Here is a 25,515-nt window from a genome sequence, read left to right on the forward strand (position 1 = left end):
ATGATGGCTGTAACCTAAACTATTGCATCTCTAATTGATTTGTTTTGATGTGCAAAATGTTTATTATAGAATATTCGAATCATCTATTTTTTTCTCAATTATCGTTTTTTGTCAATTATGCAACTTTTCTTTTTTTTTTTTAAAAGAAAAAGGTCATTTCATTCACCTTCTATGTATGGCAATTGTCAATCCCTCTCTTTTTGGACACTGAGTTACAAAAAAAAAAGTAACCTCCAAGTGACTGTTTGGGTGCCTTCTCAACTTTATTGCAAGAAGCGGTGTCTACCCTATTTTTTTTTTTTTTTTTTTTATATTTTCTTTCTTTTTTTTTTTCACCTTCACTTAACCTTTTTTTTTTTCTTTTCATTAATATGTCGACCACCTTTTCTATCCAAAGCTCATCCGAAGCACAGGTATATTAAAAAGATGATTATAATATGGAAAAGAATGATATGAAGATTAAAACCAACTCATCAACTGGATGATCCTGCGTGGCTTATTATTAAGCTATGCGAGATCAAGTACATAAAAAGAGAGGGAATATAACAAAAACGTAAAACAAATATTTGACTAAACTATATATATTTTATTCTTTTATTAGATTGATGACTTGGCCTTTTACATTTCCCGACTACGTGGTGAAAGTGAAGACGATGCTCCTTATGTGAAAGAAATTCAAGCTCTTGTTGAAACCGATAAAAACAGCATTTATTCTCGCCTTGCTGAAGACGTTTCTATTCTATTGACCAAGAACGACCGAGGTAAAAAGAAAAAGAAGTATTATTCTTTTACAATAAGATTATTATTATTTTTTTTATTTTTTTATTTTATTTTTTATTTTTTTATTTATTATTTTTTATTTCTTTTTTACTTTTGATAGAGGTGGAACATGCTTTCAATCTTTCTATTGTGATTATTTTGGGTGCACCTGAATCAGTATTGCCTGTAGCTGTCAAAACTTTGGTTGGTTCTTTGACTAAAACTGAAAGTTCCAAGACCAGTTTGAAGCAAAAAATGTAAGTCATTCTTTCGTAAGATATATCTTTCATTTAGACTCATTCATTTTTTTATTTATTTCTTTTAAATTCAGTTTGCTTAATTTATATAATGCTTTACCCAACAATTCTCCTCTTCGATATGATGCTTTCTTAGGTTTGGTCGATGTTACTGCACAAGCTGATGAATTGGATTCACTTACAAGTCAATTAGCTAATGTCGATACTTGGGCTAAACAATGGGGAATTGATCTTGCTGCTGAACGACAATTGTATCAATATCTTTCAGAAAAATTGGATCAAGCTGGTGAAAAGTAAGTTTTATATACAACTTTTTACATATGTTAATACGTATTATGATATGTTATAGGAAAACATCACTTGAATTCTTGTTGAAGAAATTGGCAACCTATGAAACCAAAGATGATGAATCTATTACTTGTGCAAAGAAGGCTATTTTATCTGCTATTGATATGGAAAATTATTTTGCCTTTGAAAGTTTGATTCAATATACTGCGGTACAACATATCAAGGATAGTGAAGAATTCAAATTGTTGGATTTGTTTTTGAATGGTAACTTGCAAACATACGAAACTTTTGTATCTAATCATCCTGGCCTTGTACCTGATCAAGAAGCTGGTTTACGCAAGATGCGATTATTGTCCTTGGCTTCTCTGGGTTCTGAAAACTTGGCTCGTGAATTGTCTTATGCTGAAATCTCCAAGGCATTGATGATCAAGGAAGATGAAGTGGAAATGTGGGTGATTGATGTGATTCGTGCTGGATTGGTAGAAGCCAAGTTGGATCAATTGAACAAGACAGTCATTGTACATCGTAGCATTTACCGTGTGTTTGGAAAGGAACAATGGCAACAATTAAGTGCTCGATTGAATACTTGGAAGGACAGCTTGAATGATATCTTGGCCGTCATTGGTAATGCAAAATTGATTGCTGGTGGTGCTTTACAAGGTGGTGCTGCCGTTGTTGTGGAAGACAAGTCTGATCTCGCTGTCAAGACAAACTAGTTATTACCTTTTTGATCATCCTACTCCCTCACTTTTTTTTTCTTTTTCTTTTTCTTTATGCTCGTCCTTCCCATTCTTATACAGTGTATATCTCTCCTTTTTTTTTTTCTTTTTCTCTTGTTTAGAAACTTGCCTATTTACTTTTTTAGTTTGAACATTCATTTTTTTTATATTTTATTTATCATCCATCTTCTGTTGTTATTCTTCTAGTCGTTGATTCATCAAACAATAAAACATTTTATATATAACATCGTCAAAATATCAAAACAAACATCATTGTATTGAGATATATATGTGGGTTGATTTATTTATAAAGAATAAAGTAATAGGAAAAAAAAAAGGTGTGTAAAGGCAACTAACTAGCTTACAAAAAAAAAAAAAGGTATGACTAAACGAAAATAAAAATAATAATAATAAAAAAAAGGGAATGAAGATAAAAGTATGGAAAATAAGAAATGATATCAAATGAGAAAACTATAGATGTATAAACGATATACATAAAAAAAAAGGTTACTATTCATTCAATAGACCAGCGTTTGGAATTGGCCTTTTCTTCTCCTAGAGGCGTCATAGAATGTGCTGAAGCAGCTGAAGCAGTTGCGTGTGATACTAAAACCAATAAATAAATAAATAAATAAATTAAAGATCACTTTTCCATTTCTGAGAAACATTGACATAACTTACTATGATTCATCAAGCCAAGATTGAAGTTTCGTAAGCATACAATAGATACAGGGACAGACACCTAAATGTCAAAATAATAATAAAAAAAAATAATAAGTATTCATGTCCAAAGTGATTTCTTATTTGATCTTACCAAAATAAGCACCATATCAACACATACTAAGAAAACAAAAAAAGATAATCATGATTAGATCAAAAAAAAAAAAAAGCAGAATGAATGAAACTTACAAAAGAAGGTAAGAAAAGCTCTTGAACCAAGGAATCTATCAGGATCTAAAGAGATTTGTACCAAGGTATATATAAAGTAGGCCATACTTGCCATGGATAAAAGAACGAATAAATGCATATGAATTTTTCGTTCCCGACGTAACTACCAAAAAAAAAAAAAAAAAAAAAGTGAGTTGCAAGAAGTATATTTATAGTAACACGGCTTTTCTTTTTTTGCACAGTGGCCACGATCACTTACACCCCAATAAGCTAGAATCAGCATAAGAATAGTAACGGCACAACTTAGGATGATATGTTCAATCAATTCACGTACCAAGTTATTCCTTGTTTCGTCCGTTGTTGCTTCAGGCCACCATACTACGATCATCAAAGCCAAATATTGAACAGAAAAACCCAAAAAGAAGAAAAAGTCAAATTTGAGTAACATCATAAAGATTTGATACATTTTATAACGATCTAATAATAATAATAATAATAATCAGTCATGATATTTATTTTTTAATATTTTATCTATTTACCACGCATAGCTTGTTCAGCCCCAATTTTCTTGTAAATGTACCAACCAAAATCAAGATAAAGTTTATATGCCAAGAAACAAAAGACAACGCTACTGATAACCATGATACAAATTTGAGTGATTTCGGCCCATTTCGAAGCATGTAAAGCGTCTCCCAAATAAGCAGTAGCAAGATTGACGACAGCATCGTTTGTACTGAAGAGCGTTGATGATTGATGGTATTGGATAATAGAATATGCTGCCATTCCCCATTCAAAGGCAAATAATGCAATCAATTGGATGGTATTTTTTTGATAGATCTATTGAATAAATAAATAAGATTAAAATTAAAAGAAAGAGAAAAAAAAAAAAAAAGACATACCGCATCAATGACCAAAATAACAGTAAAGAGTTGGGCAATAATAAAAAGAACAAAATATACCAATAAAGATTGAGCATTTGCAAATGCTGTTGCAATATCAGTACTATTGTTGGTCAGTTTTCGTTCGCTGAGTATATTGATTTGGGTAGAATGATACCAAAAGATGACACCTTCAAAAGTAATCGTCAAAATAGCCTGTACAATGACTTGACAAAAGATAGCCCTTGTCCACCTTGATTCACCAAACTAATTAAAAAAAATAAAAAAGAAGATGATGAGTAAACTTTGTTGAATAATAAGATCAAACATATATTTATATATGAAAAGAATGAACTAGATACAAACTAAGTATGTTTTTAGTACAATATAGTATAAATGATATATAATAGTAATAATATTAATAATAAAAATGATAAAAAAAAAGGAGAAATACTCCCAAAGAATAAACAATGTTCAACTAACAAGTCGAAAAATATATATATATATGTAAAGAAGAATTGAGTTACTTACTATACGTGAGATAATCCACATGGATAAGAATGCTATATATGACTATGAAGAAAAAAAAAAAACTATTGAAGAAAGAGGAGGAGGAGGGGTATTTGGGTAGGAGAAGGATTAACCAATAAAGATATATGAAGTGTATATATATATATGTATAAAAAGAAAATGAGAGGAAAGGGATCAAAACATAGAAACACTAGAGACACAAAAAGAAGAAAAAAGAGACAGAGAAAAGGAGGAAGGGGGGCAAAAAATAAAAAATAAATAAAATTGGTTTGGTGATACAATAGACATTGTTCAATGACCGTCCATTGATCAACATGAAAAAAAAAAAATAAATATCCATATAAGCACACATGTATAAGATAAAAAAGAATACAAGTTTATATATATATTATACATAATAATAAAACAATAATAATAACTAATAATAAATAAATAAACTAAACCAGTAGTCTAAATATCATTCATCTTGTAAAAAGTATGATCAGGATTATTTTGTTTCTTACGGAACAAGTAGAATCCAAAGAAACTAATACCAACAATTACTATAATGACTCCAACAGCAATACCAATCTTGCCACCTGTAGATAATCCGGTTGTATTATTTGATTCATCATTATTTGATCCATTAGGTAAGAATACTCCAAATCGACATCCACCTGGAAATATAGATGACATATCACCACATATTGGATATTTATTTTGTGTTAACCAAGGCGTATCTCCTTTTGCAAAGTTACGTAACCATGTTGATTGATAATTACTTTCATATGTAGGGTATACCATATGAATCACATCTATTTCAAATAATAATAATAATAATTACTCCTCTATCATCATTTATTTGCATATGTTACCTTGAATCACTAGATCAGGTCGAGAAGGAGATCTTTCAAACCAATCTATCAAAAAAAAAAAAAAGGTTATCAATATCCTTTCTTTTCTTTTCTTTTCTTTTCTTTTTTTTTTTTTTTTTTTTTTTTTTGTGATTCTACCTATACCAGCATCGCTATTCACCAATCCATCAATACGAAATACGTTCTTTGCATTTGTAAAAGTTTGAATATTTGGATCGTATCTACCCACCAATTGAAGCCAAAGACTATATCCACCAGTAAAACTAGACGAAATTGGAGACACATCAATCACGAAATCAGTTGTATGTAAGTTGTCCATCGTACCATTGAAAGGTGTCATTCCAGCTTCAGTAATCAGTGTTGAATAATATCGAGTATTTTGTAATAAAGACCATTGATTATTGACATAACGAGTGATGGCAATTCTCTTGGCTCCTGCTTGTACCAAATTATCCTTATGACATAGATATTGTCCTTGAATATTGTCTTGATAGATTCTATAAGCCGTTTCTTCCAAATCAAAAAAGTAACTGATATACATGATCCAAGAAGATTGCTAACAAATGATATATGTATATAATAGTTAAGTTCAAAAATAAATAAATAAAATAAAATAAATCATTCAATATATTTCATTCATATTTTTTTTTTGAGTTACCTCCAAAGGTGTCATTGTTTCGTCAGGGGAAAATGCAATCATAGTAGTAGTAGTATTCGAAGAAGAAGTAGGTGCTCCATTAGTAGTATTGCTGAACATGATCGTAGTTGTATTAGGACCTGTCAAACTATTGTAACAAGTGGAGGTAACTGATGTTGGACTATCTGAATATTGTACCCTATTTTGTAAGCCAAGCAACTAGATAAAAAATATATGTGAAGGAAACGAAAAAAAAGTAAGATAAAAAGTTTGCCTATTTTTTGTTCTTTTTCTTTACTTCTAGATAGGACAAGACGACATTAACACCAGTAACACCAATAGTAGAAGTATTGGTTGTTTCAATAAAGATAGAGTCAGTAGCAACACTCGTTGGACGAGGTTGTTGTCCATAGGTTACGACATAGGATTGATTCACTGCCATGTTGGTAATCACTTTATACCAATTGTAATATTCCACAGAGAATTTGCTAGACTCGGCTAAAAACGTAGATATAAAAGAACAAAGTGAGTTTATTTCGATACTATCATACTATTTTCTGATTTACAGTTGACGATCTTGGGTACGGAAGCATAACGATCTATGGAAGTATCAAATGTTCCATTTTGACCAAAAACTTTTGATAAGAATATAAAGAATAAAAGTAATACATATAAACTTCCATCTTTATTCATAATAAAAGTGAATAATAATAATAGTAATAATGATAATAAAGAAAAAGAGTGGAAGAAAATAAAAAAAAAAATGAAGAAAAAAAAAATAAAAAAAAGGTCCGCTACGAACTGATGGTGTGTAACTTATTGTTGAAGAAGTTTGATTAGACCTTCAATGCGATAATATTGAGCCTACCAAAAAGTAATGTGACCAAAAAAAAAAAAAAAAAAAAAAAGAAAAACAAAAAAGAATCAGATGAGTAACACTATAATAATAATAGTATATGCCTATTTTTTTCTTACTTCATGTAGTAATTCTTGACATCTAAGATTTTTCGATAAAAGAAAGAAAGAAAGAAAGAAAAAAAAAAGGTTAAATGAAGAAAGATCGATCATTCCTCTTCTGAACAAACTTACACTGTATTATCTTGGATAACAGCTGGAGAAATCTAGAATAATAAAAAACATGAATTAATTTATCAATAAAAAGAATAATAAATGATTTTTTTAACTTACCCTAAGATCACGTAGATAGTTCAATACCAATCGAAAATGAGTAGGGTCTCGATCAATAAAGTAAGATCCTTCAGCATCTAATTTCAAGACATGTTTTCCAGAAAACATGGTAGCTAATAAACTTGATTCTTCCCTTTTCAAAGTAGCCAAAGATGTCTAAACAGAATCAATAATAAAGAGTGAGTATTTTATATATATACATATTGATGACTTACTTCAAATATAACTCCACCAACATTGAGTTTGATCTTGTTTTGAAATGCTGTAATATCTTTTATATAATAATTAAAATGAGTAAATAATTTTCATGCGTCATTAACCTTATGGCCTTTTTTTTTTCTTACCTCGTGGTTCAGTATCATTCAAAGTACGTTTCCGTTGTTCGAGTTTCCTTCGTTGTAAATCCAATTGATATGACCATTCTTCATATTCTTTTTCAATCCGTCCATGAAATTGTAACTTGGAAGCTTCAAAACGAGATTCAAGTTGTTGAAGATCACCTAAAGTAGTATTAATTTCTTTGTAAATATTGCGTTTGGTTGCCTGATACGATTCATTCAACATGCCATAATCTGGTTGATATTCATGCCAAATCCCATCATTGATTTGACTATCATTTCCAATACTTCCAATGTCACCATTTTTCTTGGTATGTGTTGTATCATCATCTTCATCATCATCATCAATATCACTTTTGGTTCTGCTAACAGGTCTTCCACCTCGAGGTGTTCGTCGATATCCACGTAGTTCTTCGTCTTGTCTTTGTCGAATCAAATATTGTAAATCATCACTATTGCTAAATCCATCGTGATCAAACTTGGTTTCTGTAGTATTGTTGTTATTGTTTCTGAGATGACTATATTCTTGTTGTTGCTTGTATCCGGTGAATGTCAACAAGTGAATGGCATCATTGCTTTGTTCATCATTCTTGTCATCTTCTTCTGATGTTGTTTTGTCACCACGGTTATCGCTGTCATCATCGTTTTTACTATGGATATTGTAGTCGTCACTTCCATGTTCATCATCATCATCATCATCATCGTCATCATCATTGTTATCTGTACTTTGACTGAATAGGTAACTACGTCGTCGTTGTTCCTGATCATATGGTGCCAATGGTTTGCCGTAGATTTGAAACCCAGAATCCTCATCCTGCTGATAACCAACATCACTATCACCGCCAATACTACTGCTATTGTCTGTAGGTTCTTCATCGCCAAAATAACGGTTGTTGATCCTATTGTCATTGTTGCTGCTATGCACATTGTCCAAGAAAACACCGGAAATACTATTATCATCCGCAGAAGCCGCAGATTGGAACATGGATAAGCTGGATTGTGATGGTAATGTATTGGTAGAATCTGCCTTTTCAGTAACATCACTATTGACTGCCGTAGAGGAACCTATGGAGAAACCTAATTGCTCTTGTTGGAGTCGGACACGTTGTTCCTGCTGCTGCTGCTGTTGTTGTTGTTGTTGCTGCTGCTTTTGCTGTTGCTCTAGAAGGTGTTGTTGAACAAACTTTTGAGCTGCAGTGGGTTCATTGGTAACTTCATATGATTGAGCAATTCCAGTAAGAGATGGATGTGGTAGTTCTGGAGACCGGTGCGTAGGAGACTGAGGATGCCGGGACCTGTAACGAGTTGGTTCCATGCTTTTGTTATTTGTACCGTAGAGTAAAGTAAACGAGAAAATTCTGATATTGAATTCTTCAAAAGATAAGAGAAAATTGAAATAAAAATAATAAAAAGGGAAAGATAAAAAAGATATAATGGAAGAAAGTTAAAAGAAAAAAAAAAAAAGAAGAAAAAGAAAAAAAAAAAAAAGGAATACACTTAACGTACGAGAACGATCAACGGATTTTTAATTTTATTTTCAGGAATAATGCCAGCTGAGGTACAGACATAACAAGAAACTAAAGAGGAAAAAAAAAAAAAAGACACAGATACATATTGCCAATGACAGAAGATGATGTCTTTTGGAATATGGAACGGTAATAATCAGAAGGGAAGGAGAGGATGAAGGGGGGGAGGATGGGATTTAGGCCAAAAATAAAATAAAAAATAAATAAAGATATAATTAAAAAAAAAGAGGGCAAATAAACTAAAAAGACGAAAGATTAAAAACTATCACTATTAATCTACACGTACTGATCCAAAGACTTGTCCATCATCATAAACACAACTATGCTTGGAAACTTGTAATCGTTGTATCAAGGTACGGAGGAATATTTGTTCATATTTTGAGTTTTCAAATACTGTCGTAAGACTTTCACCAGGACATCGTAAAAAGTTTGGAGCGAAGACCATGGCGAGATTGTTGATATTCATCAGAGTCACCTTTATAACGTCAGGATGACTGAATTCTTGAAGGAAACTAATCATATACAAGGCGATACGACGATTAGTTTCAGGAAGCTGGTTGATAATATTAATTGCTTGCACTGGGTCTTCGGAATGAGCCAAACAGGTGTCATACAATTCAGCAGGTATCAAAGGATCAGCAAGGTCACGAAGCCAATATTTTAGTAAGGACGCCGGGACATTAGGATCAGTGATTTCACTTGCATCATAATTTCCATTTTCTATTCGTACACGCTAATAAAATAAAACAAAAAAAAAAATATGAGTAACTATAAATAATTCAATTTTTTTTTTTCTTCTCTTCAATTTACCAAATCAGTCACATTGTCAGCATCACCAGGTACACGGAAGATGCCTTCCGATTGTTGACCATTCAATTGGTGTACAGTATCAGCTAGGAAGGGTACAATCCTTGGAATTTTCAGATTTGTATCTTGATTTGCTTGAAGATCCATGATGAAAGGTAATGTTTCACCAAAAACTGAAGGTTTGAAAGGTGCTTCCTATAAGTAAAAAAAAAAAAAAAAAAAAAAAAAAAAAGTTAAATATTAAAATCAAAGACTTTGATAATATCTTTCTTTCTTACCCTAGCACGATTGATTTCTGCGGCAGTCAAGACTTTTCCTTTAGCCCCTCGTTGGCAAATTCGTTTCAACTTGTTGGAGACATGAGCACTCATTATATTGACATCATTTTCGATAACATTGTGATTTTCTTGAACGAAGTTAGTGAGATAGGCTTCGAGATTCTTGGAAGGTGGAAAGGCAATACTGATAACACATAAAATTTCCCAACCTTTTTTGATGCTTGATCTAACAATAAATAAAGTACATAATAAGACTAAGAATAATGAAAGAATCGAAGGTTGATGTATATATAATCTTACCCATTAGGATTATTATGAAGTTGCTTGCATACTTGTACATATATTTCATCACGCATTTGTCCCTTGATGATACCAAAGTTGAGAATGTTTTGATAATCATCAATATCATTTGTGTTCCGTGGTCGTGAGCGATCCCCCATAATCATTTGAATCATTTTGAAGCATTTCAAGACATCCTTATATAAATCATTATTCATCATAATCAGTGGTTTCTTGATTGAATCCTAAAAAGGTATAAAACAACACATGTTAGATATACGATGTCTACATTTCGTCCCCCCCCCACTTCTTCCTCCCTTTTCTATTTTACCTTTGTCCATTGTAACATTTCATTCATAGGCACTCTTCGTCGGAATAACCCCTTTTTGTGAGTGGAAAAATACTTTTTAGCGAATCCATCAATGGCAAATTGTTTGATATCATGACTCAATCCATCAGGAAGAGAAGGTCTATTTATAAGTAGAGGTTAATAAAAAAGAAATTAGAATATTTTAATTATTTGACTTACTGTTGTTGTTGTTGTTCTGTCATCCGAGCCAGCGGATTACCAGTTTTCAAACAAGGTGAAACCAATTCCAAGTTTGATTGATTCTTGATAGGATTCATAGCAGTGGCAGCATCTAGAATTAAAAAAGAAATATGAATACAAATTTAGAGATTTTGTGAATTTTTTTTTTTTTTACCTGGATTGTTGATAGGTTGACTGACAGATATAGGAGTGGTTTGAACAGATGTAGGACGACCACTGACGAAGTTTCTTAATGGTTTAGAACTAAAGCTTGAGAAGGCCGAAAAATGAGATAATCTTCGAGGACGAGATTCACCGGTATTAGTAGTAGTAGTAGTAGATGTTGTTGTTTCAAGAATATTTCTTTCTGATTTCTAAAGAAAAAAAAAAAAAAAAGAAAAAGAAAAAGAAAAGTTTAGATATCCAAAGTAATGATATATGTATTTTTTTTTTTTTTGTACCTGAGACCGTAAACTTTGTTTTCTAACAGGTGTACTGATTTTTCTAAAGACAGCAGATGTTGAGTGTGGTAAAACGGCAGAAAGAAGAGATGAACCATTTTGTTGGTCGACAAGGGAATAATCTGAACAACTTGTAGGTGACGTACTGATAGAAGAATCGTTCTTTCCATCAGAATTTGATCTTTGATGAAGTGTTCGTCGCAATGAAGAAGTAGCTGGTAAATCTAGAGATCTACTATTTCGTTTCAATTCCACCGGAGTAGTAGTAGTATCAATGTCGTTTGAATCCCGTTTCATGACCGACATACGTTTGCTGAACACCGAAGAAGACTATTAAACAAAAAAAAAAAAAGGGTTAGCAAGAATAGTAACCAAAAGAAACAAACTTAATTTATTTTCAAACATTACTTGTATTTTAATTAGAGGTACAACATGTTTATCAACAGGCTTTGTCCATTCAGTGACACATGTTTGTGTATGATAATAGTATGGTAAGTTGGTCTTCTCATCCCATAGTTCCCACCAATCTCCTTCAGGATCGGTCATTTTCCTAATGTATTTATATATATATATATATAAGAAGGTTGAGTTAATAATAATAATAATAATAATAAAATGATAATAGTTTGGAGAGAGAGAGAGAGAGAAAGAGAGAGAGAGAGAGAGAAAGAGAATAATAAAAACTTACATGGATCCAGTTAGTGGTTTCTCCCAAAGACATTCACCAGTTGTCTATATATATATATATATATATAAGAAAAAAAAAAGGAGTTAGTATATAAAAATTATTTGACTATTATTACTACTGCTAAATATTACTTCTAGTTAAGATTACTTATTACTACAATTATTTACTTACAGGATTAGCGAAAAAAGTATGATTTGAATTTGGATCAACTATTTCTACCCAGTCATAACCACAAGACATATTGTAAGTAATATATATATATATCAGATGAGAAATAATAAATAAATAAATATAAAAAAAAAAGGAATAAGGGGTGAGGAGATGGAAACTATAAAGTTCTAATTAGATGTTTAAGAAAGTATATGAGAAAGAAGATAAAATTCAATAATAAAAAGAAGAAGAAGAAGAAGAGGAAAAAGAATAAGAAGAAGGAGTGTAAAGATAAAAGGAAAAAGATATTGGGTATATGTAAAGAAAAGAAAAAAAGTGAAAAAAGAAGAAAGAAAGAACGAGTTTTTTCCCAAAATTATATTATCCCTTTTTCACTCCGCCTTAGCATTTTGCGCGCTGTTTTCCCTTTTCTACCTTAAACTGACGAATCATATAAAAAGTAACATTCTAAAAAAAGGAAATTTCCCTAGTTTCTCAATAGTTTTAATCCATTTCGATGACGATCACTTACTATTTGTTCATTTTCAGATTCATTAGAATTTTTTTTGATACATAACCATTGATTTTGATTAAAAAAAAAAAATATATTGAATGATTTTTATTTGTCGATCTATTAAAAAAGAAATGCATAATAAACAAGTACAACTCAGACATTCTAACTAAAAAAAAAAAAAAAAAAAAAGTTCCAAACAATTTTTTTTATTTTCTATTCATATGACAATAATAATAATAAATAAATAAATGAAAAAAAAAGGTATACTGTAATGATCATAATAATATATATATATATATAAAATCACCTATTTTCAATACTAATTCTTCTACTATTATAATAATCATCATCATCATCATATCTATTGATAGCATCAAAATCACAATGAACTTCATATAATTCACCAGTTCCAAAGTCAGCTTCTACCCTAATTTCTGTCATGCCAAAATACATTCGTACTGAATAAGATATTCTTTCACCATGAGCCACACCTGGAAGAGTTGGAATAGGAACAGAAATAGCTGCTACTTGATGTACACCTGGTTCGTTATAATAACGAGGTACCGTATCATTTTCAGTGGCATATAACATAATATCCGTTGCTTGCAAAGTTCCATAATAAATAAACATTTCTTCATGAATACAATGGTCCACAGGAAGTTTATCATTCTTCTTCACAAATACTAGGAATCTTGTTGGACATCGTACACTTCCATCAGGACGAACAATTCGAGAAGATAAAGGATCAAGTTCAGGATCAAATGGAAGACCAGCATTAATACCATAAGTTCTTCTTGATACTCGAGAAGTAATCATTCTAGGATTCAAACCAAAATGGACAGCTCCTCGAACAATTGCCATCGCTGCACGTGGAGGACATAGAATTTGATTGACACGGTTTGAAAATACTTGTTGTACACGTTGAAATAAATAATTAGATGATCCAAATCCACCCACTAAAAAGATACATGATAATCGACCATCAGGAATTTGTTGAAATTGAGATTCCATCAAAGAAATCTAAAATATAATAATGAAAATCAATCTCTTTTTTTTTTTTTTTTTTTTTTTGAAGAAAAGACTTACCACTTTTTCTACTACAGGATCAAACACTTTTTCTTTCAATTCGCTAGCACGTAAAACTAAAGTACCTTCATCAACACAATCAGAACTAGGGTCACATAATTGATCCAATTGAACAGAAGCAGGTAAATTGAGATACTGATCATCCAATCCATCGAATTCAGGTTTGATAATATCCACAAATTGATCAATCATATTTCGCACGGCTGCATTTGGTAAGTTGTTTGCTTGTCTACCCAATTTACTTTGTAACAAAATAGAAAAGTTTTCATCGAGAAACATACTTCCACAGCTTTCACCCATTCCTTTGGTAATTTCTTTGAGTTTAGAAGGCCCATCAACTTCAAATACAATCAAATCCACCGTACCACCACCAGCATCACAAATCATTAATCGATCCGACGTAAGAAGATTGACTTGATCACACATCTTTTCACAGTAAAGTGCAGCTGCTTCAGGTTCTGAGATCAAGAGTAATCGATCGGGAGGATCATTCGGTTTCACCAACCCAGCACGGACAGCAGCTTGGCGCATACTATTCTTGGCTTGATCTGACCACATGGCTGGTACCGTTAAACAGTATCGAAAAGTATCGGGATGGTAATTCTTGGCAAATCCACGCGTCATATCATCCAAAACATGTTCATGCAAGGCTTGTAGATAATCAGCTACAGCTGTCACTGCCGTCCTATATTATAAAAATATGCGTGATCATAAAAAAAAATAAATAAAAATAAAATAAAAAATGATATTCTTAAAATGTGAGTAATAAAAACTTACATTCCATTAGGTAGAGCTGGTCGTTTTAATTTTGCATCCAGATTTAACTTGAAGTTGGCCAATAAAACATATTCCTTATCCACTTGAGGTTTTTGCATCATTTTCTTGGCACCATGACCCCAATCCATAAGCATATCTGGTGAATTTTTCTTGTAAAGTGATAATGTAGGTGTTTTTGGGTAGTAGTGTCCACTTTTGTGAGGCCTATCAACAAACCAAATTTATATATAATGATATATATTGTTCAGTTACTTATTTCAATACTTTTTTTTTTAATACCATTTCTGAACATCAAAAACTTCAGGTGTGACTTGAGTAAATGCATATGAAGCTCCTGAATAAGTTGTTCCGAAGTCATATGCAATCACCAGTTTATATTGTTCCAAAGTATTGTTCGTCATAAAAAGTAAATCAATAAAAAAAAAAATAGTTCGAAGTAACAATGGGAGCAAAGAAGAAAGGGGTTTCCCAAAAGACCAAGAAAAAAAAAAAAGAGAAAAAGAGAAAGAAGGTTTGAAATACCGCTCTAAGGCGCACAGTGAGCCAAGTAATTACCGAGCAAAAAGAGCCAAGGATAAGACAGTCTTCTCTCTTTCCAAGGTTCATGACAGTAATATATGATCAATAAAAGATAGCTTCATTCTTTCAAAAATTGACAGTCTTGTACCCGCTTATCATCATCTATTTCTGCAGCATGAGAATTTGCATAATGATATTGATACAACAGTTGAAGAGACAAATAAAAAGGCATGATGATATCTATATAATTTTATTTCAAACAATTGTGTATATAAATATGAATTAAAAGACATGATGATATCTATTTCAAACAATTGTGTATAATATATGAATTGTAAAGAATAAGTGCAGGAATATAAAAAAGGGGTAAAAAAAAAAAAAAAAAAGAAATAGATTCAAATCAACTAAGTTTCTAATATGGGGTAATTAAATTCATCCCTTGACCAACTTTCTTCGTCGATTGGTTGCTGTTGAGACTGGAAGGGCGCTTTGTTGGCTAAATTTCGTCATTTTCACTTCTAATTGATTTCCATGTCGATCAACTGCAAAGAACTTGTCACCTTCTTTGTATCCTTTTTGTTGCATAATACCCTTCTTATTTGATGGAGTGGACCTTGATTTCTTCATCGTGGGTATGGATGATGGTGTTTGTTCTTCTTGTTGCTGTTGCATTAATTGTTGCCGTTGTCGTTGTAATGAAGTCGTTGTTTCTAGGTAACCTTCTTGAATAGGAGTGTGTAACAATTGCTTGTTCTGTTTCTTTGGTATAATTAATTCACCTTCCAATGATGCATGATCACGTAAAAATTGCGATAGTTCAGTCCAACCTTTCATAATTTATCATAAAAAAAAAAAGGGTAATGAGTAAAAAAAAAAAAAAAAAAAAAAGAAGAGTCCACATTGTTGAGCGTAAGATATATCAAGGTCTTTTATATATATATATAATACATCTTTTTGATTACCTCCTCCAACTCTAACCATCACCATCTTGCTTTTCAAAACACGACAGTAAACAAGCTTTGGATTAACATCGCCAAACCAGTAACGGCTAATAAAATAAAAAAAAATTGTTATCATTCATGTCCATCTCCTGAAGCCTCTTTGTTCCTTTCTTTTTTTTTTTTTTTTTTTTTACCCCACTTCACCAGGTACCATCTTGACTTTGATCCGATAAGGCGTTTCATTGATAATACGACCGATTTCCATATCCAAGGCATTACCAGCTTGAGCAACATAAGCATTAGGCTTTTTTCTTGTTGAGAGAGGAGTTGATGTTCTTTTGTTGCTACTGACAGAAAAAGTCAAAGGAGTCGTTGTTGTGGTAGTAGTAGAAGAAGAGGATGATGATGATAATTCATGTTGACGACTTTGCTTTTTAGAGTCACTAAATAGAGCTGAAGATGATGTTACTGTTCGAAGTCGATGCTGTTGTTGATCACGCAATGCACTTGATGGATGTAATCCCGAAGTAGAGGAAGTGGATGATGAAGCTACCGTTCTAGAGGAGGGTCGTATATGTTGCGTCGATAAAGTGGTTGGTATTTGTCGAGTAGAAGAAGATAGCGTAGATGCTGCTTTTCGTGTTGGCAGAGATGATTTTCGAAGCCGGGTTTTTTGTTCCATGTTACCTAATGAAATTTCCATTGCTTTTTGTAGCTCTTGTTGCCGTAAAGGAATTTGATGTTCAATCAATTCGTTCCATCGTTTTTGCTGCTTCAAAAAATATTGTTCAAGGATTTTCTTTGTTTGCTTGAATTCTTGTTGATCATCTGCTGCACTTTTCATCATCAGTGAGTCCCATGATTCCTTGGCCCGTTCTAAATCTTGCTTGATGTTGGTTTGATAATAGCTGTACCTTGCATTCAATTCAATCAACTTGGCTTGTAATTCTGCTTTACTGTACCGATTGTCCACCATCGTTGCATGATAATGAGGTGCCGCTTTGAGAACAACTTCATCCATAGAATCCAAAAGTACATCGATGCCATCCAAAATACAAATATGTTTCCCAATATATTTTGCTGATGTGAGAGAGCGTCTGGTTTTATTGATGGTTTCCATAACGTTATTCCATGCTGCATCCATTTCTTTTTGTTGAGGTACAAAGGCTTTTCCATCACCATCATCATCATCATTGTCGTTATGGTATTGTTGAACAAGTTCATCAATTTCCTCCCGCTGATTCTTTCCCTGTTTTGCAAGTTCGTTTTCAATAACTTCCAGTCGTTCTTCTGCATATGTAATGTCATAATCCCTTGGTAATGATTTAAAAGTATCGAGTCCAAATGGTTGCTTTTGTTGATGAGATGGATTATCTGTCGTTGTTTCGATCGTATTCCGGAAGATGATGGCTAATGAACTATTTCTCTGTAGTTGTTCGATTTGATCACGAGCATTTCCCACAATGGACATCATAGATCTAATTTTTTGCACCATCAAGGAAATTTGATGTGATTTGCCTGCCTGTTTCTTGACCCTTTCCAAAGAATCCACTGAATCTTGCCATAAACGAGTAACTTGATTGAACCGATCCTGCGCCAATGTTTTCCAATAAGATTCTGAAGCCATATGATCATCATCATCATCATCATCATCCTTGTCCACCAAGACAGTTGCTTGTATTGCTTGTTTCATATTTGCCAAAGAGCCAATAAGGGGTTCAAATCCTCGTAGCTTGATATCCAAATCACTTGTTTCCTTTTCATTTGTATGGCTGATGTCGTTGCTATTCGTTGTATTGTTGTATGGAAGATCCTGTACCGCCTTTTGGAAATGCTCCAGCCAGGTAATTATATTATCTGCACTCTTGTTGTGTCCCAAAACTCGCCGTACGAGATCCACCAGCACCTTGTTTCGTTGTATTTGATTCTTCAACTTGTCCAGATCCTGTTGACAATTGGATTCGAGTTCTTGAATAACAACATCCTCCATACCATCAATTGATTTACTCTTGATAATCATTGCTTCTACGTCCAACATCAATCGCTGTAATACTTGTTCACTCTCTGCCACTTTCTTTGCGCACTGTTGACATCCCTGTGTCCCAAATTGCATGCTGGTATCACTATTGGTTTGCGAATCTATTTGTTGGTTTTGTCCAGAGAATAATATGTAATAACTTGTTGTAAGTGTTGTCATTTCTCTTACTGCCGTTGCCTTGATCTCATCTGCCATTGATTGACATAACTCATAAGATTCTCGATACTGGTGTTGTGTACGTTGTGCATCCACCTTCCCTTTTATAGTTTCCATTCGATGTAACAGATCATCATGCCGTTGCTTGAAGACATTCTTTAGTGCAATTTCCATTTCGTTTTCATCAGTGATTGGTTTTGTCGTGTGATGAATTTGTTGCTTCTTCTGTTGTTGCTGATTCACCATACTGGAAGTGCCATCCATCAATTTTTTTGCTAAATCCAATTTCTGTGCTGTAGTGTCATCATCATATCTTTCACAGTCATATTCCGATTCGATATCATCCAAGATAGCAGGTACTTCATACAAAACAGCATAGATAGGGCGCTGTTGAGTCAATAGTTGATAGCAACAATCTATCTTCGTCCATTCGTTTTGTAAAGTCTTCCATTCGATCATCAGTTGTTGATGTTGTTGTTCCACTGTAACTGTTGTCCGATTTTTTTGTTCATCATCATCGTTCATGGATAAGAATAAATCATCTACTTGCTTGTATTTTTGTCCTTTCTCAGCCATATCATCAAGTATAGACTCATAAGTTTCCGTAAATTCGTCGTAATGAGCTTCATCTGCTGATATGTCCAGTTGCACTGAAGGAATCACTTGATTTGAGCATACGAGTGTTAACAATTTGGATTGTAAATTGCGTGTCGATTCAAGAAGAGCTGATGCTAGGTTTGTGTATTTCAATTCCTTTCTATAATGATGGGTATCATCGGCTACCTGTTGAAGATGCTTTTCCAAATGCTGATAAATGTCATTCGCCTGTTGTAAAGCCAGTTGTATTTTGTCATTGTTGTCGCCAGCGTCAGATACAAGTGCTTTTTCATATCGATCCAATTCTACTGATTTGATATTGTTGATGGTAGTTTTCCATTGATCAAGATGATGATCTTCAATAGTATCCAAATTGCTGTTGCTAGTAGTGAGCTGTTGTTCCATTGCTTGACATTTATGTATAAATTGTGTCTTCCAATATGCACGTTCCGCTTCTTGAAGTTGACCTTGTAAATCAAAGTGTTGTTGTGTAAGTGAGTCTAATAATTGTTGCCATTGAATATCCACTTGTTTTTGGATGATAGAAATACGATCTAGCTGTTCAGTATCATCATCATTGTTTTTGTTGTTGTCAATATCCGATCGAATGGCTGTGATACATTGATGTGCTGATTCCTTGAGTCCACTATAATATATGCCTGCGTATACATTTGCCGCCTTTTCTAACTCGATCACTACATCCAACTTTGATTCAAGTAATTGAATATCAACATCTTCTTTTCCATCATCATCAATTGTCGCTTGTCGTAGTTTGTCATTTGTATCCTTAATCCAAGTTTCAGTTTCCAGCACTTTAACTGCATGTCCATCCACCAAAGCCTTCAGGCGAGCTGATCGTTCCTTGGCATTCCAGATCGAATGTAAAGACAATAAGAGATCCTTGATTTGTTCATGGCGTGATTGTACAAATTGACGAATGGTCATATTATCATCATCATCATCATCGGTAATATCAGTATTTTCTTGACTATTTTGTATTGAGAGAGATGGTCGAACTGGATAATCCACATTTTGAGCGTAATCAAGTATCGATGATAATCTTTTGTCGAATTGTACCAATAGCAATTGTATCGTATCATCATCATCATCATCATCATCGTCATCATTGATCGTTGTCGAATGTTCAGTATGATTATCTTTGCCTATTCCGTTTTTGTCTTGTAAAATGGTAGCCTTTATTGTTTCACCCAGCTGTTCTAATTCAGAGATATCATCCAACCATTGGCCTAATTTATTGCGGTGGTCAATCATCGCTGAAGCATACTTCAAATAGGATTGTACATCGGCGCGGTATTGTTCCAAAGAGGTTTTCTTTTGGTCCCAGATTTTAATTTCGTCTAGAATAATGCCATTACATTGTTGTTGTTCTTGGAGCGGTTGATCAGATTTCCATATGTTCATTTCATCCAAAATAGTTTCTGTTTTGTTGATTGAATCATCCACACGTTCACGTAGATCATTCATTCCTAAATCAACTTCCACAAAGTGATCATCATTGACATCAGTAGCCACAGTAAGGGTATCAACACTTGGTTTCACAGATTTATCCAACGTAATAGTCCATTTTGCGTCTTGTTCTACAAAGTGTTCGAGATCATCCAAAAGGGTCATCCATATTTCTACTTGTTCATCTGCATGTTGTAGCCATGAATCACCGGTTGAAAGCCATACCAAGTCAGTAGCCAATGATTCCAGACGCTTTTCCATAAAAGGAATCACCTGTCCCCAATGTGCATGATTTTTTTGTAAACTGATCGGTAACATCATACGAGACGGAGTGTCCACTATTTCAGGAAATTCGTATTGAGAGAGATCATGATATGATTGTTCCATATTGCAATAGGCATCATTTTCAGCATGTAACGAGATGATAAATTGGTTTCCAAAGTGTTCTCTAAATACGGCCACTTTTGCTATAAGATCTTGCAGAGTAGTTGAAACAGACACAAAGGGTTGTAGAGTTGTTGTGGTATTAAAATGTCTCCAACAGTTTTGTTTTTCCAGTTCCATATGCTCCAATTGTTCTTGCAGGTGGTTGAACTTGAGAGACAGATCTGATGATATGATTTCCCATGCTGAGCGTTGACGATTTGTTTCTATCAATTTCAACACATACGGCAGAAGCGATTGCGCCATATTCGTGCATCGATCTTGTGAGTTATCGATTAGTGTCAGCGTTGTCTCCATATCTACAGTAATCGCCAATTTGTTGTCACCTTGATCGTCCATCAAGCATTCCAATTTGTTGACAAGTTGTATGATTCCATTTTGCAAATCCAGTCCTTCCTGATGTAATGAGTTGAAATCTTTTTCCAGCCAGTGTTGAACCATCCCATCAATATCGTTGATATGTCGCTTAGATCCATCCAGAAAGAAATCACACATAGCAGTATCCTTATTTTTATTTTCTGTTGAATCAACCTCAAGTATCGCCACAAGATTATCCTTTTTTGTCACCAGTGTCGCAAAAAGGTCAACCACATGATTATCGAGAGAATGCGTTTTGCTAGACCAGGCTTGTACTCTACTTTGTAACTCCATTGTATGATCGGCAGCAGATCCCCATTCAGCAAGTAAAGAACCAAGTGATGTTAATCTGTTGTATTGTTCCAGAGCTTGCTCTTTCACCAAAGTATCCAATTGATCCAGATCCGTCGTCAATCCAGCGTTGATGTCACGATAATTTTTCACAGCTGTTGTAAAACCTTCACTATCATAGTTTTTCCATGTGGCCCATAGATCCTCTACTTCACTGCTGTATGAATGTAAGCAAAATCGATTGTTTTCTGACTGTGGCAATGTTTCTGTTGTTCCTAGTGCTTGTTCAGTCCTGGATTGTAAAACAAACGCCTTGAGATCATAAAGCCATCGAGCACCTTGAGATTGTATCTTATCACTATTGATCAAAAACGTAGTGATCGCTTTTCGTTGTTCAAGGAGTAACATCACCATCATGAAAATAGCATCCACCGTCACTATTTTTGATAACAAAGTATCTTGTCGATCTTGTTGCAGGATCCATTTCCTTCTTTGTCCAGAAGTTACTGATGCTTCTTCAGATCCACTTATCAATTGTGCAAAAGTATTCTTCAATTGACATAATTGCTGTGATTTGAAATCAGTCCACTCTTGTTCCAATGATAAAGCAGAAGATCTGGTGTGTTCAAATTGATGATCTTGTGTCGCCAAATTTTCCGTGGGAGACCATGCTGATTCCATACGCATATGTTGGCATTTTTCTTCCTGTATTGCTATCCATTGAATGGCCATGTTGTACTGATCTTCCCAATCTTGTCTCCGTTTCATCATAGAGAGACTGTATTTCCACTGATCCAAGGTGTGTGCCAATTTTTGTAGTTGTGAAGAAGAGGTGTCGGCAGTAGTTTCAAGATAACTTATTGTGTCTGATATCATCAAGGATGGTGTTCCAATAATTGAAGTTGGTCTTGGTGAACATATTGTTGTTGTGTCTGATGCATCATCGCATGGCAAAGTAGATGAAGATATGATAGCTGGAGATGCTGGTGGTATTTCATGAAGTGTATATATTTCTTGTATCTTATTAGCAACGGTGTCAAGCTGTGTTTGTAGAACGTCAATCTTTTCCACATATTGTTGTAGATGCCGTTCCTGTATAATAGTCTCGTCCTGTGACATAGTACCCGATAATCGTTCCACTTGTTCTCCATAGGTGAGTTCCAACTTGTCAACGAAACGAGAGATGATGTGAATATCGTTATCAATTTCATCACGTATATTGCAAAGATCAGTGTATACCAAATTGACTTGAGAGTACCAATGAATAGCCAATCGATAGTTACGTAACTTGTGTTCCAACGACTCGCCAAAAAGTATCAGATTTGATGTTTGTGATTTCACAGCCAATCGCACTCTATCGTTTCCTGCTTGATTTTCTTGTTGACCCAAAGTGAAGGAAGTTTCGGTAAAAGGAATTCGACTAGCTGTATCTGTGATCAAACCTACTGCTTGTTCTTGAAAGTTGGCATTTTCATCCATTAAAATCCTGTCATTCAAGATAGATGATATATCTTCATTGATTCCATCAGAGTTATTCCGTTGTTGTTGTTGTTGATCCAAAAATAACTTGTATACCATGGATGTTTGTCGAATCAATTTTTCACGCACATTTTCCCCATAATCATGTATCAAATGATCACTTGTTTCCATAAAGTCTGCCATAGCCAAGTATTGTTCTACCACTTGCCGAGCAAAAGCAGTACGGTTTACCAATGCTTCGAATGCTTCTTCTACTTCTACTTGTCGAGATTCCAAAAAGCTGGGTAGTTCAATCCGAGATGTATCATCCATTTCCTGAAAGATGTTCACTGTAGTTGTAAATTGGCCTTGATCAAAATTCGATATGTTCATTTCAAATTCCAAGAGCTTGTCGATAACTGTTGTCTTTGAGTTGGTCAAGTAAATATAGCGTTCATCCATTGTGCTTTCCTTTTTGGCATGAAGACTCCTTTGATCCATGTCATCTCGCCATCGCGCTTGTGATCTAATGAAAGTTTCCAATTCTTGAGCTTTACCACGTACCCAATTCACCGTTTTTGTATACTCGTTTTCCCAGAAAACCCGGAGTGTCAAAACTTGCAAATCATATGAGCGTTGATGTAATAAATGCATCAGTTTGTCCAATATCATCAGAGTTGTGAAAGTAATTTCAATTGTGGTTGTATCAGCCGGACTTTTTTTTTTTTTTTTTTTTTGGAAAAAACAAAAGATTAAAGATTAAAGTTAGTTAAAACTTCATTCATCCTTCCTACTTTTTTCTTTTTTTTTTTTTTTTTTTTTTTTTGACTCGGTTTACCTAAGATCTTTATCCTTTGTTGCATCAGTGGTCAAATCTTTCACATGTATCCGTAAGCGAGACATATCTTCCTTGTCAAATAATTCCACTTCTTTTTCCAAAGCATCATGAGTAGTGTTGAGATCTTCCACTTGATCGGCAGTGAGGGTCAAATGATGAGATAAGATACCATCCGGTATAGTTGAGTTTTCCAATATATCAATTCTTTCACCAATCCATTGTCGGATACGTTGAGCTTCCACGAACCAAATACGAACATCATCCACCCAAGATTGCACCAACTGATACCTTTTAACGAGGGCATCCACTTCTGCAGCATAAAAAGTATGTGTATCACCGTCGTCGGTAAATAAACCATGATCAGAAGAACGATTTGTGTTGATTTGTTGTTCATCTTCCTGTAGTTGATTATCAGTTGTACTTGTTGATAGTGATGATGAAAGGTCGATACTACACTGTCCATCGCTATATTGTTGCTTTAATTGTTGTAATAATATCCCAGCATTCCGTACACGTGATTCAAGTTCTTTGATCCCATTGTCTGTCGTAGTCGTCTTCAACATTTCTGCTTGTACCCAATCCAAGTCTTGTCGAATAGGAGCTGTAGCTTGTGTAAAAAGAGCCCGTTTCCGAAATACTGCCAATACTTGCTGATCTTGCTCTAGATATTCCTGGAGAGATTCATAAGCACCATTCACACTCTAAAATGATCAAATATAGACAATATTAGTAAAAAGTGAAAAAAAAAATGTAATGTGGTGATTATAGGTTATCTATATGGTTACCTGTATCAATGCTCGCCGCTTTTCTTTTTCCATTTGAGTCAAGGTCGTTCCATCTTTATATCCTTCACAAGAGTTAATGTTGTCCTTTGTCCAAGAATGGTAATCATCCATGATATGATGCAAATCCTGTAACTGTTGTTCCATCATGCCGAGATCTTCTTCCCATCCACTTGTTGTCCTTGATCGAGCTGGTTCCGTGACTTTAATGGTGGTACTATTCGGGTCAGTATCTTCATATGCGTCAGATGATGAGTTGATATCACTTGACTCACCGTTGTTGTTATTATTATTTGAGAATAGATCGCGATGGTTATCGTACTTGGGATCATCCCTAGATGATGGATGAAAAACCAATTCTAATAGTTGTTGCCTGACTTGTTGGATGGCGGATAATACAGCATTTGTTCGTTGTTGCCATGGATCATTCGTGTCGATAGTATTGTCATTATTGTCGTTGTGGCTGGTAATAGAGCTTGGATGTGCTGATGACGGATTTAAAAATAGGTAAGCTTGTCGAACTTGTGCAAGGTATAGTGGGATTGGTATTGGAGGATCTATTGAATGAGGTGGAGTAATATCGAGTGTATCGTTGAATACTGAAAAGGCATAAGTAGATCGAGCAGCAGCAACATCAGTCTTATCAAGGGGTTGTGACATGAGGTCATTGAATATTGTTGTAGTATCAAAGGAAGTAGGATAGAGACTATGAGCTAGACATAAAAAGGCGCGACCATCTTCCCAACTTGTATCCAAATCTTCAATACTTGGTAGTTGACCATGTTCCACGTACGGTTCCAACTCATCCTTTACCCAAGACAATATAGTAGTGATATTCAAGGATGCTGATAGTGTAGTAGTTGTGACAGTGACATCGTACTTGCGTAAAGTAGCAGAATCTTGGTGAATGGAGGAAGAAGAATCGTGATCCGACATTAAGAGATGATATCAAGAAGAAGAAGAGAGGAGAATATAATAATCATATAAAAAAAGATAAAAAGTTGGAGAAGGTGGGAGGGTATCCTAGTTTGGAGAGTATATATGAAGCCAACGTGGTACTCGTATAAGGAGTGTGTGGGGGAATAATCAAAGTATAAGATAGGGAAAAAAAAGAAAAAAAAAAAAGAAAAAGAAAAAAAAAAAAAAAGAAAAAGAAAAAAAAAAAAGAAAAAAGAAAAAAAAAAAAAAGAGAAGG

At 34.0% G+C, this 25,515-nt stretch overlaps 9 protein-coding genes across 9 annotated transcripts; 1 reads left to right on the plus strand and 8 right to left on the minus strand.

Moving 5' to 3' along the window:
* The first annotated feature begins 348 nt into the window (after positions 1 to 348).
* On the plus strand, positions 349 to 2,134 carry BX664DRAFT_341256 (uncharacterized protein). The gene is made up of 5 exons (XM_051546964.1): positions 349 to 413; positions 602 to 761; positions 881 to 1,016; positions 1,091 to 1,309; positions 1,366 to 2,134. The coding sequence occupies exons 1-5, from the start codon at positions 372 to 374 to the stop codon at positions 2,018 to 2,020; spliced, it is 1,212 nt and encodes a 403-aa protein (XP_051397319.1). The 5' UTR covers positions 349 to 371; the 3' UTR covers positions 2,021 to 2,134.
* Positions 2,135 to 2,363: 229 nt separating this feature from the next.
* On the minus strand, positions 2,364 to 4,637 carry BX664DRAFT_380721 (uncharacterized protein). The gene is made up of 8 exons (XM_051548917.1): positions 4,321 to 4,637; positions 3,811 to 4,056; positions 3,451 to 3,748; positions 3,171 to 3,388; positions 2,933 to 3,074; positions 2,838 to 2,863; positions 2,705 to 2,765; positions 2,364 to 2,629 (listed from the first exon to the last, which is right to left on the minus strand). Exons 1-8 carry the CDS (start codon positions 4,339 to 4,341, stop codon positions 2,538 to 2,540), a joined length of 1,104 nt encoding a protein of 367 aa, XP_051397320.1. The 5' UTR covers positions 4,342 to 4,637; the 3' UTR covers positions 2,364 to 2,537.
* Positions 4,083 to 4,637, minus strand: BX664DRAFT_286034 (uncharacterized protein; the record flags this gene model as incomplete). The annotated part of the gene is made up of 1 exon (XM_051541696.1): positions 4,083 to 4,637. A coding segment is annotated over one exon (255 nt), but the record flags the coding sequence as incomplete, so codon positions are not given.
* Positions 4,638 to 6,528: 1,891 nt separating this feature from the next.
* BX664DRAFT_341263 (BTB/POZ protein) lies at positions 6,529 to 7,656 on the minus strand. The gene is made up of 6 exons (XM_051546965.1): positions 7,344 to 7,656; positions 7,215 to 7,270; positions 7,000 to 7,155; positions 6,901 to 6,932; positions 6,787 to 6,808; positions 6,529 to 6,675 (listed from the first exon to the last, which is right to left on the minus strand). Exons 1-6 carry the CDS (start codon positions 7,561 to 7,563, stop codon positions 6,628 to 6,630), a joined length of 534 nt encoding a protein of 177 aa, XP_051397322.1. The 5' UTR covers positions 7,564 to 7,656; the 3' UTR covers positions 6,529 to 6,627.
* Positions 7,657 to 7,659: 3 nt separating this feature from the next.
* Positions 7,660 to 8,795, minus strand: BX664DRAFT_341264 (uncharacterized protein). The gene has a single exon (XM_051546966.1). It carries the CDS (start codon positions 8,376 to 8,378, stop codon positions 7,890 to 7,892), a length of 489 nt encoding a protein of 162 aa, XP_051397323.1. The 5' UTR covers positions 8,379 to 8,795; the 3' UTR covers positions 7,660 to 7,889.
* A 28-nt stretch (positions 8,796 to 8,823) lies between these two features.
* On the minus strand, positions 8,824 to 12,257 carry BX664DRAFT_380722 (uncharacterized protein). The gene is made up of 11 exons (XM_051548918.1): positions 12,077 to 12,257; positions 11,906 to 11,949; positions 11,626 to 11,767; positions 11,218 to 11,547; positions 10,932 to 11,130; positions 10,757 to 10,868; positions 10,559 to 10,697; positions 10,249 to 10,472; positions 9,949 to 10,174; positions 9,674 to 9,865; positions 8,824 to 9,596 (listed from the first exon to the last, which is right to left on the minus strand). Exons 1-11 carry the CDS (start codon positions 12,143 to 12,145, stop codon positions 9,135 to 9,137), a joined length of 2,139 nt encoding a protein of 712 aa, XP_051397324.1. The 5' UTR covers positions 12,146 to 12,257; the 3' UTR covers positions 8,824 to 9,134.
* Positions 12,258 to 12,768: 511 nt separating this feature from the next.
* On the minus strand, positions 12,769 to 14,913 carry BX664DRAFT_286040 (uncharacterized protein). Its single transcript, XM_051541697.1, has 4 exons — positions 14,712 to 14,913; positions 14,433 to 14,636; positions 13,656 to 14,340; positions 12,769 to 13,589 (listed from the first exon to the last, which is right to left on the minus strand). Exons 1-4 carry the CDS (start codon positions 14,831 to 14,833, stop codon positions 12,873 to 12,875), a joined length of 1,728 nt encoding a protein of 575 aa, XP_051397325.1. The 5' UTR covers positions 14,834 to 14,913; the 3' UTR covers positions 12,769 to 12,872.
* Positions 14,914 to 15,383: 470 nt separating this feature from the next.
* BX664DRAFT_352879 (uncharacterized protein) lies at positions 15,384 to 23,372 on the minus strand (the record flags this gene model as incomplete). Its single annotated transcript, XM_051547689.1, has 3 exons — positions 15,384 to 15,778; positions 15,914 to 15,999; positions 16,087 to 23,372. 3 exons carry the CDS (start codon positions 23,370 to 23,372, stop codon positions 15,384 to 15,386), a joined length of 7,767 nt encoding a protein of 2,588 aa, XP_051397326.1.
* Positions 23,373 to 23,534: 162 nt separating this feature from the next.
* On the minus strand, positions 23,535 to 25,256 carry BX664DRAFT_352880 (uncharacterized protein; the record flags this gene model as incomplete). Its single annotated transcript, XM_051547690.1, has 2 exons — positions 23,535 to 24,239; positions 24,324 to 25,256. The coding sequence occupies 2 exons, from the start codon at positions 25,254 to 25,256 to the stop codon at positions 23,535 to 23,537; spliced, it is 1,638 nt and encodes a 545-aa protein (XP_051397327.1).
* Positions 25,257 to 25,515: the final 259 nt, after the last annotated feature.

This window comes from Halteromyces radiatus, assembly GCF_025201355.1.
Source record: "Halteromyces radiatus strain CBS 162.75 chromosome Unknown BX664scaffold_8, whole genome shotgun sequence".
Classification (NCBI taxonomy): Eukaryota; Fungi; Mucoromycota; class Mucoromycetes; order Mucorales; family Cunninghamellaceae; genus Halteromyces; species Halteromyces radiatus.

Coding starts and splice junctions, on each gene's coding strand:
- BX664DRAFT_341256 (XM_051546964.1), top strand. CDS start 372: ATGTCGACCACCTTTTCTATCCAAAGCTCATCCGAAGCACAG. Junction 414..601: donor AAAGCTCATCCGAAGCACAG/GTATATTAAAAA, acceptor TTCTTTTATTAG/ATTGATGACTTGGCCTTTTA. Junction 762..880: donor ATTGACCAAGAACGACCGAG/GTAAAAAGAAAA, acceptor TACTTTTGATAG/AGGTGGAACATGCTTTCAAT.
- BX664DRAFT_380721 (XM_051548917.1), bottom strand. CDS start 4,341: ATGTGGATTATCTCACGTATA. Junction 2,766..2,837: donor TTGATATGGTGCTTATTTTG/GTAAGATCAAAT, acceptor TTTGACATTTAG/GTGTCTGTCCCTGTATCTAT. Junction 2,630..2,704: donor TCTTGGCTTGATGAATCATA/GTAAGTTATGTC, acceptor TATTGGTTTTAG/TATCACACGCAACTGCTTCA.
- BX664DRAFT_341263 (XM_051546965.1), bottom strand. CDS start 7,563: ATGTTGAATGAATCGTATCAGGCAACCAAACGCAATATTTACAAAGAA. Junction 7,271..7,343: donor GAATGATACTGAACCACGAG/GTAAGAAAAAAA, acceptor ATTATATAAAAG/ATATTACAGCATTTCAAAAC. Junction 6,809..6,900: donor GTTATCCAAGATAATACAGT/GTAAGTTTGTTC, acceptor GAAAAATCTTAG/ATGTCAAGAATTACTACATG.
- BX664DRAFT_341264 (XM_051546966.1), bottom strand. CDS start 8,378: ATGTTACTGAAAAGGCAGATTCTACCAATACATTACCATCACAATCCA.
- BX664DRAFT_380722 (XM_051548918.1), bottom strand. CDS start 12,145: ATGTCTTGTGGTTATGACTGGGTAGAAATAGTTGATCCAAATTCAAAT. Junction 11,768..11,905: donor AAACCACTAACTGGATCCAT/GTAAGTTTTTAT, acceptor TAAATACATTAG/GAAAATGACCGATCCTGAAG. Junction 11,131..11,217: donor AACAAAGTTTACGGTCTCAG/GTACAAAAAAAA, acceptor TTTTTTCTTTAG/AAATCAGAAAGAAATATTCT.
- BX664DRAFT_286040 (XM_051541697.1), bottom strand. CDS start 14,833: ATGACGAACAATACTTTGGAACAATATAAACTGGTGATTGCATATGAC. Junction 14,637..14,711: donor GTTTTTGATGTTCAGAAATG/GTATTAAAAAAA, acceptor GTTTGTTGATAG/GCCTCACAAAAGTGGACACT. Junction 13,590..13,655: donor ATCCTGTAGTAGAAAAAGTG/GTAAGTCTTTTC, acceptor ATTATATTTTAG/ATTTCTTTGATGGAATCTCA.